The 10,849-nt window shown below is 54.4% G+C and overlaps 1 protein-coding gene across 1 annotated transcript in view; it reads left to right on the forward strand.

The window, feature by feature from the left end:
• The window catches only part of NQO2 (N-ribosyldihydronicotinamide:quinone reductase 2), a 15,343-nt gene extending 13,461 nt beyond the window's left edge, over positions 1–1,882 (forward strand). Inside the window, exon 7 of the mRNA XM_043450528.1 lies at positions 1,619–1,882. Coding sequence (XP_043306463.1) covers positions 1,619–1,795 — 177 coding nt within the window. The 3' untranslated portion in view covers positions 1,796–1,882. The remainder of the gene's footprint in view (positions 1–1,618) is intronic.
• The last annotated feature ends 8,967 nt before the right edge of the window (positions 1,883–10,849 follow it).

A 10,849-nucleotide genomic window follows, 5' to 3' on the forward strand; every position in this document is an offset into this window, starting at 1 on the left:
CTAGCTCCTCCCCCCCCACACACAGCTCTCCTAGCTCCTCCCCCCAACACAGCTCTCCTAGCTCCTCCCAAGTGGGAGGAGGGCCTGAAGGCCAGGCCATGCTGATTCCCCTGATAACAGGATATCATAACCTCTTAGCCTTTTAGATGTTTTACTTGGTAGCCCTGGAAAGGCTGGCTGATGGAGAAAACGCTGTGATTATGAGAACCTTTGATGCTGTTTGGCCAGAGGCCACACCGAGCCCTTTGGCCGGTGTCCGCTCTGGGTGAACAGGAGCCCTGAGGTGGCTCCGTGCGTGTCATGAGCTCCCTGCTTTTAAAAGCTCTTCACCTTTGTTTCAGTTTTGCAAAAGTACGTATGGGAACAAAGAGACTAAAAAAATAGAACCTCTGTTCTCTTGCTGCTGCTGCTGCTAAGTCACTTCAGTTGTGTCCGACTCTGTGTTCTCTTAATCCCCCTTAAAAAGTCACTTTGAATGATTTAATGTATTTCCTTACAGCCCACGTATATTCTTTTTAAAAAACATGTACCCACGTATTTATTTGGCTGAGCCAGGACTCCGCCAGGGCATGCAGACTCCTCAGCGGTGGCACGCTCACCGCAGGGCTCGCGCCCAGGGGCCCTGCACGGGGAGCACGGAGGGCCGGCCACTGGACCGGCGGGACCAGGGAGGGCCCCGTGTTCTTAGACGTGTACGCTTTAGGACTCAGCTTATCATATTTCTTTTTTTACATGAACGGTGCACCACAAATACTGCTTCACATTTTTTTTTCATTTATTTTTATTAGTTGGAAGCTAATTACTTTACGATAACTGTAGTGGTTTCTGCCATACATTGACATGAATCAGCCATGGATTTACATGTGTTCCCCATGCTGAACTCCCCTCCCGCCTCCCTCCCCACCCCATCCCTCTGGGTCATCCCAGTGCACCAGCCCCGATCGCTTGTCTCATGCATCCAACTGCTTCACATTTCTTATTGTTTACACCCAATGCGTATCTTGAGCAGCCTTCCATGGTCGCACATTTAGCTGAAATAACCTCATCCAGGGCTCTGCGGTGGCTCAGTTGGGAAAGAATCCACCTGCAATGCAGGAGACCCAGGTTCGATTCCTGGGTCGGAAAGATCCCCGGGAAAAGGGAACGTCTACCCACTCCAATATTCTTGGACTTCCCTTTTGGCTCAGCTGGTGAAGAATCCGCCTGCAATGTGGAAAACCTGGATTTAATCCATGGGTTGGGAAGATCCCCTGGAAAAGGAATAGGCTACCCACTCCAGTCTTCTGGCCTGTATAGTCCATGGGGTCGCAGAGTCTGGCACGACTGAGTGATTTTCACTTTCATGAGTTGCCATAATTTACCTAACCAATCAAAACCATAAAACTTAGTGTGTGACTCAGCAGCAGAGATTAGAGAGCCGTGTCAGTGAGAGCCGCCCAGCATTCCCTGCCCCCCAGGAGTGGCCAGGTCCTGAGGTTCCGGGGCAGCGCCCTCATTCTCGGCTCCCCAGTAGTGGGAGAGGTCCTCTGAACTCCCTGGAGGTCAGCTGCACGCGTTTCCCCTCGGGCGACTGAGCAGTGGGTGGCCTCTGACCGCTCTCCTCTCTCTGCGGCTGTAGCACGGCACGCTGCACTTCTGCGGATTTAAAGTCCTCGCCCCTCAGATCAGTTTTGGTCCTGAAATGGCGTCCGAAGAAGAAAGAAAGAGGATGGTGGCCTCCTGGGCGCAGAGGCTGAAGACCCTCTGGGAGGAGGAGCCCATCCACTGCTCGCCCCCGTGGTACTTTGGGCAGTGATGGGGGCCATGCCGCACTGCGGGGGCCACGCGGGGGGTGTGCACGTGTAATGCCACGCCGGCGCGTGTAATAAAGGGTGTCACGACAGCCAGGGTATGACTGTGTCTGTGGGGTCCTGCCGGCCGGCTCCTGTCCCCCACTGGCTGTCCCAGATTCTCTCCTGAGGGGTCCTTCTCCCAGGCTTGCCTTTCGTTTCTAACACCTTTCCTTCTCCTTTATTCAGCCTTCGCAGGTAGTGGTGTAGTTTTGGCACAAAATCGGATTTGTTAGATATTTGTCTTATTCTGCAACTCGACTTGGATTCCTGTTTTCAGAGGAAAATGTAATCTGTTCACAGCTTGTGTTGTACTGCTCTCTTTGCACTTCTGTGTCTTTTTCTTTTTATATTGTGAGTGTTAAGTGTTAATTGAGCAGCTACTCAGCATATCTTTACAATCCCTAAGGGCCGGTTACAGTGAGGTGGCGGCCTTAGTGAGAAGGCGCCCCGTCCGTGTGCACAAGTCCCGGGGACAGAGCTGACCGTGAGCCGAGGCGCGGGCACGTGTCGCTGGACTGTCCCCTCCCCACCCCCTGCCCCTGCTCTTCATGGTCGTCGTCACTGCCCAGGACGGGGCCCTTCTCCTCAGCAGTCCCACCACCACCCCCATCACGGTCCCAGCCGCACCTCCTGGTCACACACCCTCACCTGCCTCCTCCCTGTCCGCCTCCCCTCCGCCCCCCGGGCATCTTCAGACCCTTCTCCACCCTCATTTTCTTCCTCCTCTTCACCCGATCCACCACCAGATAGTGTTTCATGTTCTTAGTTCCCCTTTGCATCTTCATCCCTCTCTCGGAGCTGTCATCTTCACATCAGATGGGTTTTTCAGGGTCAGTTCTTTCACTTTCTCGACTCCATTTTCTTCAAGCTTTTTCAGAGCGTCCCCACATTCTCTTTCAGTGCCACCTTCCCAGACCCTCTCTGGGGCCGTCCCCCCAGGTGCCTTCTCAGGGGCCCCTCCAGACTGTCTTCATCATCTCTTTTGAGCCTCGGTTCTCTCGAGATCGTTCTCTCCAGACCGTTGGAACTGGCTTCTTCAGACGCTCTTCGGGCCCTGTTCTTGGGCAACTTTTTCAGACGCGTCTTCTTCAAAACCTCCTCCGTCTCCTGTGTTTTGTATCTTTCACGCGTCAGTTCTTTAAATGCTGTGCCTGCTGCAGCTTCTTCAGCCTTCATCCTGATGTGCTGGGATGTTCAGGCAGGGCCTCACATAGGAGACCCTGCGCTTTGAAGCAAAGACGGGGTTTGAACACTGACCGCCCTTGTGGCCTCAGGACACTGAAGCAACCCTCGTCCTCTTGGGGTCTCCTCAGCCCGGCCCCATCCTGGGACAGAGGTGTGAGAATGACCAAATGTCCTTCCCGTGGAGGGTTTGAATCTAGCCACCAGTCTCCTCTGTGTCCTTGGGACACAGGTCGTATCTGGACACCTGTCCGAGAGGAGCCTCCTAACTGGCCCAGAGCTTGGACACACTCCTCGGAGGTTTCCTCTGCCCCCTTCAGCACCCGTGGACCATCCTCAAGATCCACACAACGAAGCATCTTTGGTGACATTGGCTCGGTCACAGCTCGCTCGGGACAGTCCTGTGGCTTTTATTGAGAGGCCACTTCCTGGGGAACTTGCACCTCTCCTGAGTCTCGTTCTCCCCTTCTATATCTAGGCTCTAGCTTCTGATTTCTTCTCCATGCAGAGATATTCACGCATGATCCACAGATCCCCCCTTCAGAAAACTGCAGCGCCATCTCCTGTAAGATCATCTCCCTGGTGGTCGTGCTGCGTTAGATAGAAAGGGTAGATGGCTTCGCTGCGATGTCTGGGGACAAGCCAGTCATCAACCCGGGGCCTTTCTCTCCGGCTCCCCTGCTTCTGAGGTTGGGGGTTTGGGGTTTCCCCTGCAGAGGTGTCTCGGCTTTGCTAGCACCATCGTGTGTGTCTGCAGAGGAACCTGACTGACGTGCCATCACGGAGAAGCCAGTTAGCCTGATGTGCGGAGCTGACATCTTCAGCAATGTCAGGGAACCAGCCTTCTTTCCGGGGGTGTCATTGGCTGCTGCCCAGAAGATTAGTTTCTCTGCCGGTATCACCCGGGCTCACAGCAGGGCACCTGGGGTCACAAGCACTCAGGTTTAGAAACCTGGCAGAGGTTGGGGCAGCACTAAACAGGCCCTTTTTGAGAAATGACGTGCAGAGACCCCACGGCAAGTTCATCATGGGAAAGACCCCACAGTGAGTCCATCGTGGGGAAAGAAGAAATCTGAGCCGTGCCCGGCTCAGCAAGGGCCCTGTGTTTGTGGGTCACACGGGTGCTTCTGCAGAGTTTCTGGTTGAGATTGAAACCCTACTGAGACTTCCAGTTCCTGCTCTTGGCAGATGGCAGATGAGATTTCTCAAAAGGCCTCCTGCAGCACTGCCCCCAGAGGCCATTTAAGTCGCAAGAGACACACTTCTAAAAACGCATCGTGGGAAACAGGGAAATGTCCAAGTGTATCCCCAGCTCTGTCTCCCCTACCCACCCCCCCCCCACACACACACACACACAGCAGCCTTGCCCCATAACAACAGACACCTAACGAGCTGCTGGCGGCACAATGGACAGAAATACGGACCTTCCAGGTCACATGCTGATACCAATACCTGTGTTATGGGTACTCTCTATTAGCAGTGCTCTGTGATACCAGTCGGGCTTCCCTGGTGGCTCAGAGGTTAAAGCGTCTGCCTGCAATGCGGGAGACCTGGGTTTGATCCCCGGGTCAGGAAGATCCCCTGGAGAAGGAAATGGCAGCCCACTCCAGTACTCTTGCCTGGAGAATCCCATGGGCGGAGGAGCCTGGTGGGCTACAGTCCATGGGGTCGCAGAGAGTCAGACACGACTGAGCAACTTCACGATGCCGGTATTCCAACACAGAAAGAAGCGAGAGACCAGACCCTGGGTTTGTGCACTGTGGCAGCTCAGTTGAGACCTTGTGTAGAGAGGGCTGCCCGTCTGAGGAGGCCCTTCTCACAGGAAGACAGGAAGCTGAGCTGTTCCGTCTCAGCTCTGGGTAGAAGAGTCTGTCTCCTGCACTGTGGGGTCCTGGAGTGAGACTAATTCCGCCCGCATCTACAGAGCAAGGGGAAATCTAAAGAAATTAAGTGGCCCCAAATGATAGCTCAGTTAGTAAAGACTCTGCCTGCAATGCAGGAGACCCTGATTCTATTCCTGGGTTGGGAAGATCCACTGGAGAAGGGAAAGGCTACCCACTCCAGTCTTCTTGGGCTTCCCGTGTGGCTCAGCTAGTAAAGAATCCGCCTGCAATGCAAGAGACCCCGGTTCAATTCCAGGATTGGGAAGATCCTCTGGAGAAGGGACAGCCTACCTACTCCAGTATTGGGCTTCCCTTGAGCCTCAGCTGGTAAAGAATCTGCCTGCAATGCAGCAGACCTGAGTTCAATCCCTGGGTTGGGAAGATTCCCTGGAGAAGGGAAAGGCTACCCACTCCAGTATTCTGGCCTGGAGAAGTCCATGGACTATATAGTATATATAGTATATATAGTCCATGGACTCACAGAGACACAACTGAGCGACTTTCACTTCACAATGACAGTCCTCAGTAGAGGCAGAAGTCGACAGATTTGCTCCAGAGAAAAACATCATCTTATGCCTGTGAGGATGCTCCCTGAGCAAGTCAGCCTCACAGAAACCCCCAAATGGCCAAATACAGGCAGAGACCGCACGAGACGAGAATCAGCAGAAACACCAGGTGGTAGATTTTACCACCCAGGAGCTTCAGATATCGCTGCTATGAGATAACACAAAGTAACGGCATATAAAGAAATGGAAATGGAATCAAACCTGAGCAGCAGACAAGAGACATTCAAAAGTGACCAAATGGATTTGAAAAAATAACTCAGTGAAGAAGTGAAACAGTAGGTTAGACACGGATAGAGAGAGAATGGATGTATGCACTTCACAGTCATAATGCTGAATGTCACAGAAGATCACTTGACTAAATGTACAAACACACCAAATACAAACTCATCTGGAGATTCTACTGAGGTGGTAGGATGATAATGAAATATTCAGAATAGGAGTGTGATGGGAGGGGCACTCAGGTCTTTACTGTCCTCTGAGAATCAGTCTATGATAGCTATATATTCGAAATCATTTAAGAAAGGAACTGTAGAGTCAGTCTAGGTATTTACTGTTGTAAAGCCTTCTGAGGGAATGAGCTGAGAGAGTTGCTTTTTCAGAGCCTGCCCTGGGGGCCCCGGGGGCCAGGTGGGCTCTGAACCATCTAAGACAGGACTATCTCAGTGGACTAAGTGCAGAGGCCGTGCAGGACGTAAACCCAACGGTGCGCCCTGGGTGGCCGGGTCAGAGGCACGGTGCTGGTGGGCAGTTCAGACCTCCTCAGCCCCTCACCTCTTTGGGGTTATAAGTGAAAGCCCCAAGAAAACCACCAAGAATTTTGTGCAGTTTGGGTAGAAGTGTGGAGCCCAGTGAGTAAGGGCACTTAGGGACTCATGGGATTAACTGGAGGAACACGACGGCTTCATTCCTGAAGCTGGTGCTGCAGGTGGCCCGAGCTGCTGCTGGAGCAGGATCCTGCCAGCCCGGGCCTTTCTGTCCGCCCCTCCTCTGAGGACCGTCCTCTCCTGGCCCACGACCCCTCAGGAGAGAGGGGTCGGGCTGGCAGACAAGCTAGAGCTCACAGAGGCATCCCTTTTGCAACAACCGTATGGGAGCCCTAAGTAAATTCTTCAGGAAGAAGAAAACCATCTTCCCAAGAGGTGGCAGATTTAGAAACATGGGCTGTCAGAGATGAGGATGAAAAGCTTTGACAAGAACTTTGCTTGATTCTGAAACTCCTTGGAAGAATGACCTAAAACATTTTCGTGTTATGTATTATCTTCTTAAGGTCTGATGCAGAACAAGAACTGATGATGTAATTGCATTACTCTGGCCCCCAGCCCAGCGTTTGGCCTTTGGTGCTGCCCCCTGGCACAGTGGGTATTTCCCATTCCACCTCTCGCGAGGACGAACTTCCTCACGGGGCGTCCGCGAGGCCGGAGCTCCTGGCTTGGGACAGCGAGGCACAGGACAAGCGAGCCTGCAGGCCTCCCCAGGCCCTGTGCCTCTGTGTTCACCCTGCCATCTGAGTGTAATGGGTCTCAGTCTCGGGGAGCTTAGGCCAGTCCTTCCCGCTGTGGGGTGAGTCCAGGCCTGGAGGAGAAGAAAATAAAATTCCATCCTTACAATCAGGTCGATACTTGGGGTGTGGCTGTGGCTGAGGGCAGAATGAGTACCCCGTTAGCCTGGGTCTACAACGTGAACTTCTTTTATTTTCAGAAGAGCACAAAGTCGATCACCTAAAATAACAAAGTTAGATGAGGTTTCTAATAGTTTGCTTGTTTCATCATGAGAGGACACGATTTACTCTGTCCTATTTTCCAGTTGTATGTGTTGCGAAATCGAGGGACAGTGAACCGTGCGAGTTACCGCCGAGTGTGAATGGTCTGTGTTTAAAGACTGTGCAAGCCTTCCTGCTCAGCTGGGCTGCGGTGATGCCACTGATGCTTTTCTTCTTCCTTGAATTACCACCGAGAGGAATTTTTTCCCCAGGAGGATTTCTTTCTTGTCCGGATTTAGGTAAGAAGGTGATCACTGTCTCTGTCCTTCAGTGGATCCCTGAAGTGCCCCGGAGGTGGCTGAACTGAGCCGGCAGGGCCACGGCCACACCGTGCCATCTCTGTGTAGTGGACGTTGAGCTGAGGGCTGCGGGGAAGATGGTGAGTTTACGGTTGATATTTACACCCAGTCTCTAAAGGTTTCCCTTCTTTTTCTTCGTAAGAAATTATCCAGCTGTGACCGCATGTTGAATGGCAAAACAAGGTCCAGGAGTGGGGTTTGGGGAAAGGAGCTGGTGGTACCCCCTTATCATTTCAAAGCCATGAACATCCATTTCCAGTCCAAGTGCAGACAAATGAGCTCTTTGAGCTACCAACTGGCCAAGCTCACGGGCCTGAGATGGGCTTTCAACACTACTGGGACTACTAGACCAGTCCCATTTGACCCGACAGCTTGTAGTGGTTCTGTTTGCTGTCCTCAAAAGGTGGAGCAGCTAGCATAGACATCTGCATGGAGTATGTGTACGCACACAACATTGTTGATTAATACAGCACTGCCTGCTACCACGAGCCTGTAAGTCACAAGTGACTTGAAGCTCTCACACAGGGAGGTTTTCTTGTAAATACAAGACCTCATGTTCCGTCGTTCTCCCTTCTCTCTTTCCTATCCAAATAATAGGTCCCCAAAAAAAAAAGAGCAGAGTTTTAAACTTAGGACATCAGAACACGTTCTGACTTTCTCCGCTCAAGACAAAGCATGCTCGTAAACTCTTAGGCACGTGCTCCACCACTGACGGCTCTGATCTCTGACTCTGCAGTCCTGGTCCTGCCAGATGCTGAGTCTGGGGTGTCGAGTGGGCCATCTTCCCGGCAGCTCGGGGTCAGTGTCTGTAGGATGGAGAGAACAAGCTTCAGGCTTGTGTTTTTTACAGAAAAAATGTCTCCCTGCCGCAGGCGTTCCATGTCGTACACCATCTGGTACCTCACACGCGTTCCATGCTCAGTAGTTGTGACTGATGTCCGAGGCCACGGGGAGGTGGTCCTGGGGACGCAGTCAGAACCGCAAGGACCACAAAGTTGATATTCTGAGTCTCCAGGCCAAACACAGCTGGGGCTTCTCAGTCAGCCGCATCCCTTCCACCCAGCTGTGGCCAGCTTGGACCCGGCCTTGCCACCACTGTCGAGGTCCCTGGGTTCCCAGGCCCCCTGCCCGACAAGGCTGGCGGGTGGGAGGAGAGTCCCCCTTGTCTCTGTCCGCCCTGACACCTGTCCCTTGCTTGTGTTCTTCACATGTGGACACTGGCCCAAGAGAGTCAGCACCTGCCCATGTATGGATTCTCATCTGAGGTGCGGCCCACCCCGAACCGTGGAGCCCCCTGCTGTGGGCCCCCTACCACACATCCTGGCCTCAGGCCTGTGGAAGAGCAGTCGGGCCCCAGGGCGTCTGGGTCTCCAGCGACTCAGAGCAAGGGAAGACCCGAGCCTGGCCCTCTGACCTGCTCCCCAGCACCGAGGGGGACGGGCTGGGCTGGGTGTTTGCTTCCCTCTGGTGGTGGGTGCTGGAGGGAGCAGGGACCAGGTGGGCTCCCTGGAGGGGCTCCATGACTCTCCCCCACCCCCCGGGTTCCCCCCACCCCAGTCTATTATGAACACCCCATTCTGGGTGTCACTGCAGCTCTTCACCCAACTCTTCTCTTTCCCCTCCTTCATTCCCAGGGGTGCAGCACGACAGAGACACCCCAGCCCAAGCGGGTCCCACTGAGCTCACCTCCTCCCGGCCCCGCTCCCCAAGACAGGGGTGTGAGCCGGGCCATCCCCCAGAGGGCACGTCCGGGCTCTGACCTGCCTTCCTCCATCAGCCCTGACAGTCAGTCAGCCTGGACGATCCGTCATCAGCTTGAAGAGCTGAATCTGAACATAGAGACCAAACTCCGCTGGGACGTGATCACCTACTTTGCCCTCGTGGCCCCCTCTCTGGCGCTGTTTGGAGCTTTGTGCTAAAGCAGGGGTCCCCAGTCGCTGGGGTCCAATGCCTGATGATCGGAGCTGGAGCTGATGTAGCAATAATGAAGTGCACAATAAATATAACACACGTAAATCATCCGGAAACCATCCCCTGCCCGCACCATCCATGGGAAAGTTGTCTTCCCCGAAACCAGTCCCTGGTGCCAGCAAGGTTGGGGACTGTTGTGCTAATAAAGAACAGCGCCTTCCAGCGACACCCGCTGAACGCTGACCCCATGAATCCTTGGGACGGAGCCCAGGGCAGCCCTTCTGGCTACATTCTCCAACATGCGGTGCACCAGGCACCCCCAGGCTGAGGCTGCAGCGGGTGACACGCACCAGCATCGTGTCCTGGGGCGTCTGGAACCAACTGCAGCCGTCTCGTGCTGCTTCATGCAGGACGCAGGGTGTCTACATGGAGCAAAGGCCGAAGGGAAGACCGTCTCCAGGAGGAAGCCTGTCTGCTCAGAAAGGGGGAGCCTAACGGAATTCTGAAGTGTGACGGCCGCCACGGGAACCGCCTTCTCGCTCTGTGGGACCTGGACTGTCGCCGGTCTCGGCCACAGGCAGAAGGCAGAAAAGCCGCAGGTGTCACTCCAGGACATCCTGTGCGCTGGGCCTGACCCTGCTCGGGGTCTGCCTGGCGAGGCTGCATAAGGGGGTCTGTTTTGAGCTTAAGGGCATTTAGTCTGTCTTGAAGGAGCCTTGGGATGCTCGTTTCTCTGAGTGAACGTGGTGGTGGGGGTGGGGTCGGGGCCCAGCTGATGGTCCTCTGTGTGATGTCTGTGCTGTGGGCTGCACATTTGTGCATCTGAGGTCCTTGCCGTCAGATGAGTTTTGTTCCTGAGGCCGCCTCAGAGAAAGGAAAATGACAGGCACTCTGGGCCCAGGGGCTGGCAGCACTCTGAGGACGATAACCAATAACCTGGGCAGTAACCGGCCAGGCGCTCAACCCACAGAGGGGCCACTGGCTCTGGGGCAGTCTCCAGGGAGGCCAGGGGTCCACGGCCTGGTGTCAGGACCTCCCTGGATCCTACCCAGCAGGGGGCTGAACACGCCACCAGCACAGCCCCCTCTGCAGGGGAACCAGACCCCCGGCCACACCCAGCCATCTGTGTCTGGGAGGGAGGGTCTATGCAGCCCCTGTGCTTGGAGGCCTGGCCCCTGTTCACCTGGAGTTTCGGGTGCTGCTCCCCAGGGTGGCCTCTTGCTGCCCAGCAGCTCCATGCCCACTCCAGCCTGAGGTGTACCTTCTCCACCGGGTCTGAACCCCCCACCAGCTGTGCTCTGGTGGGCTGTGTCCCTCGGCCCGGGGGCACCTGGAGAGTTGACTGAGGTCTTCCATTCACTCTTTTATTGCTCCTTTAATATATTCCTTATGTTAAACTCCTATTTAACCTGCTGTG

This window comes from Cervus canadensis, chromosome 28 (assembly GCF_019320065.1).
Source record: "Cervus canadensis isolate Bull #8, Minnesota chromosome 28, ASM1932006v1, whole genome shotgun sequence".
NCBI classification, from domain to species: domain Eukaryota; kingdom Metazoa; phylum Chordata; class Mammalia; order Artiodactyla; family Cervidae; genus Cervus; species Cervus canadensis.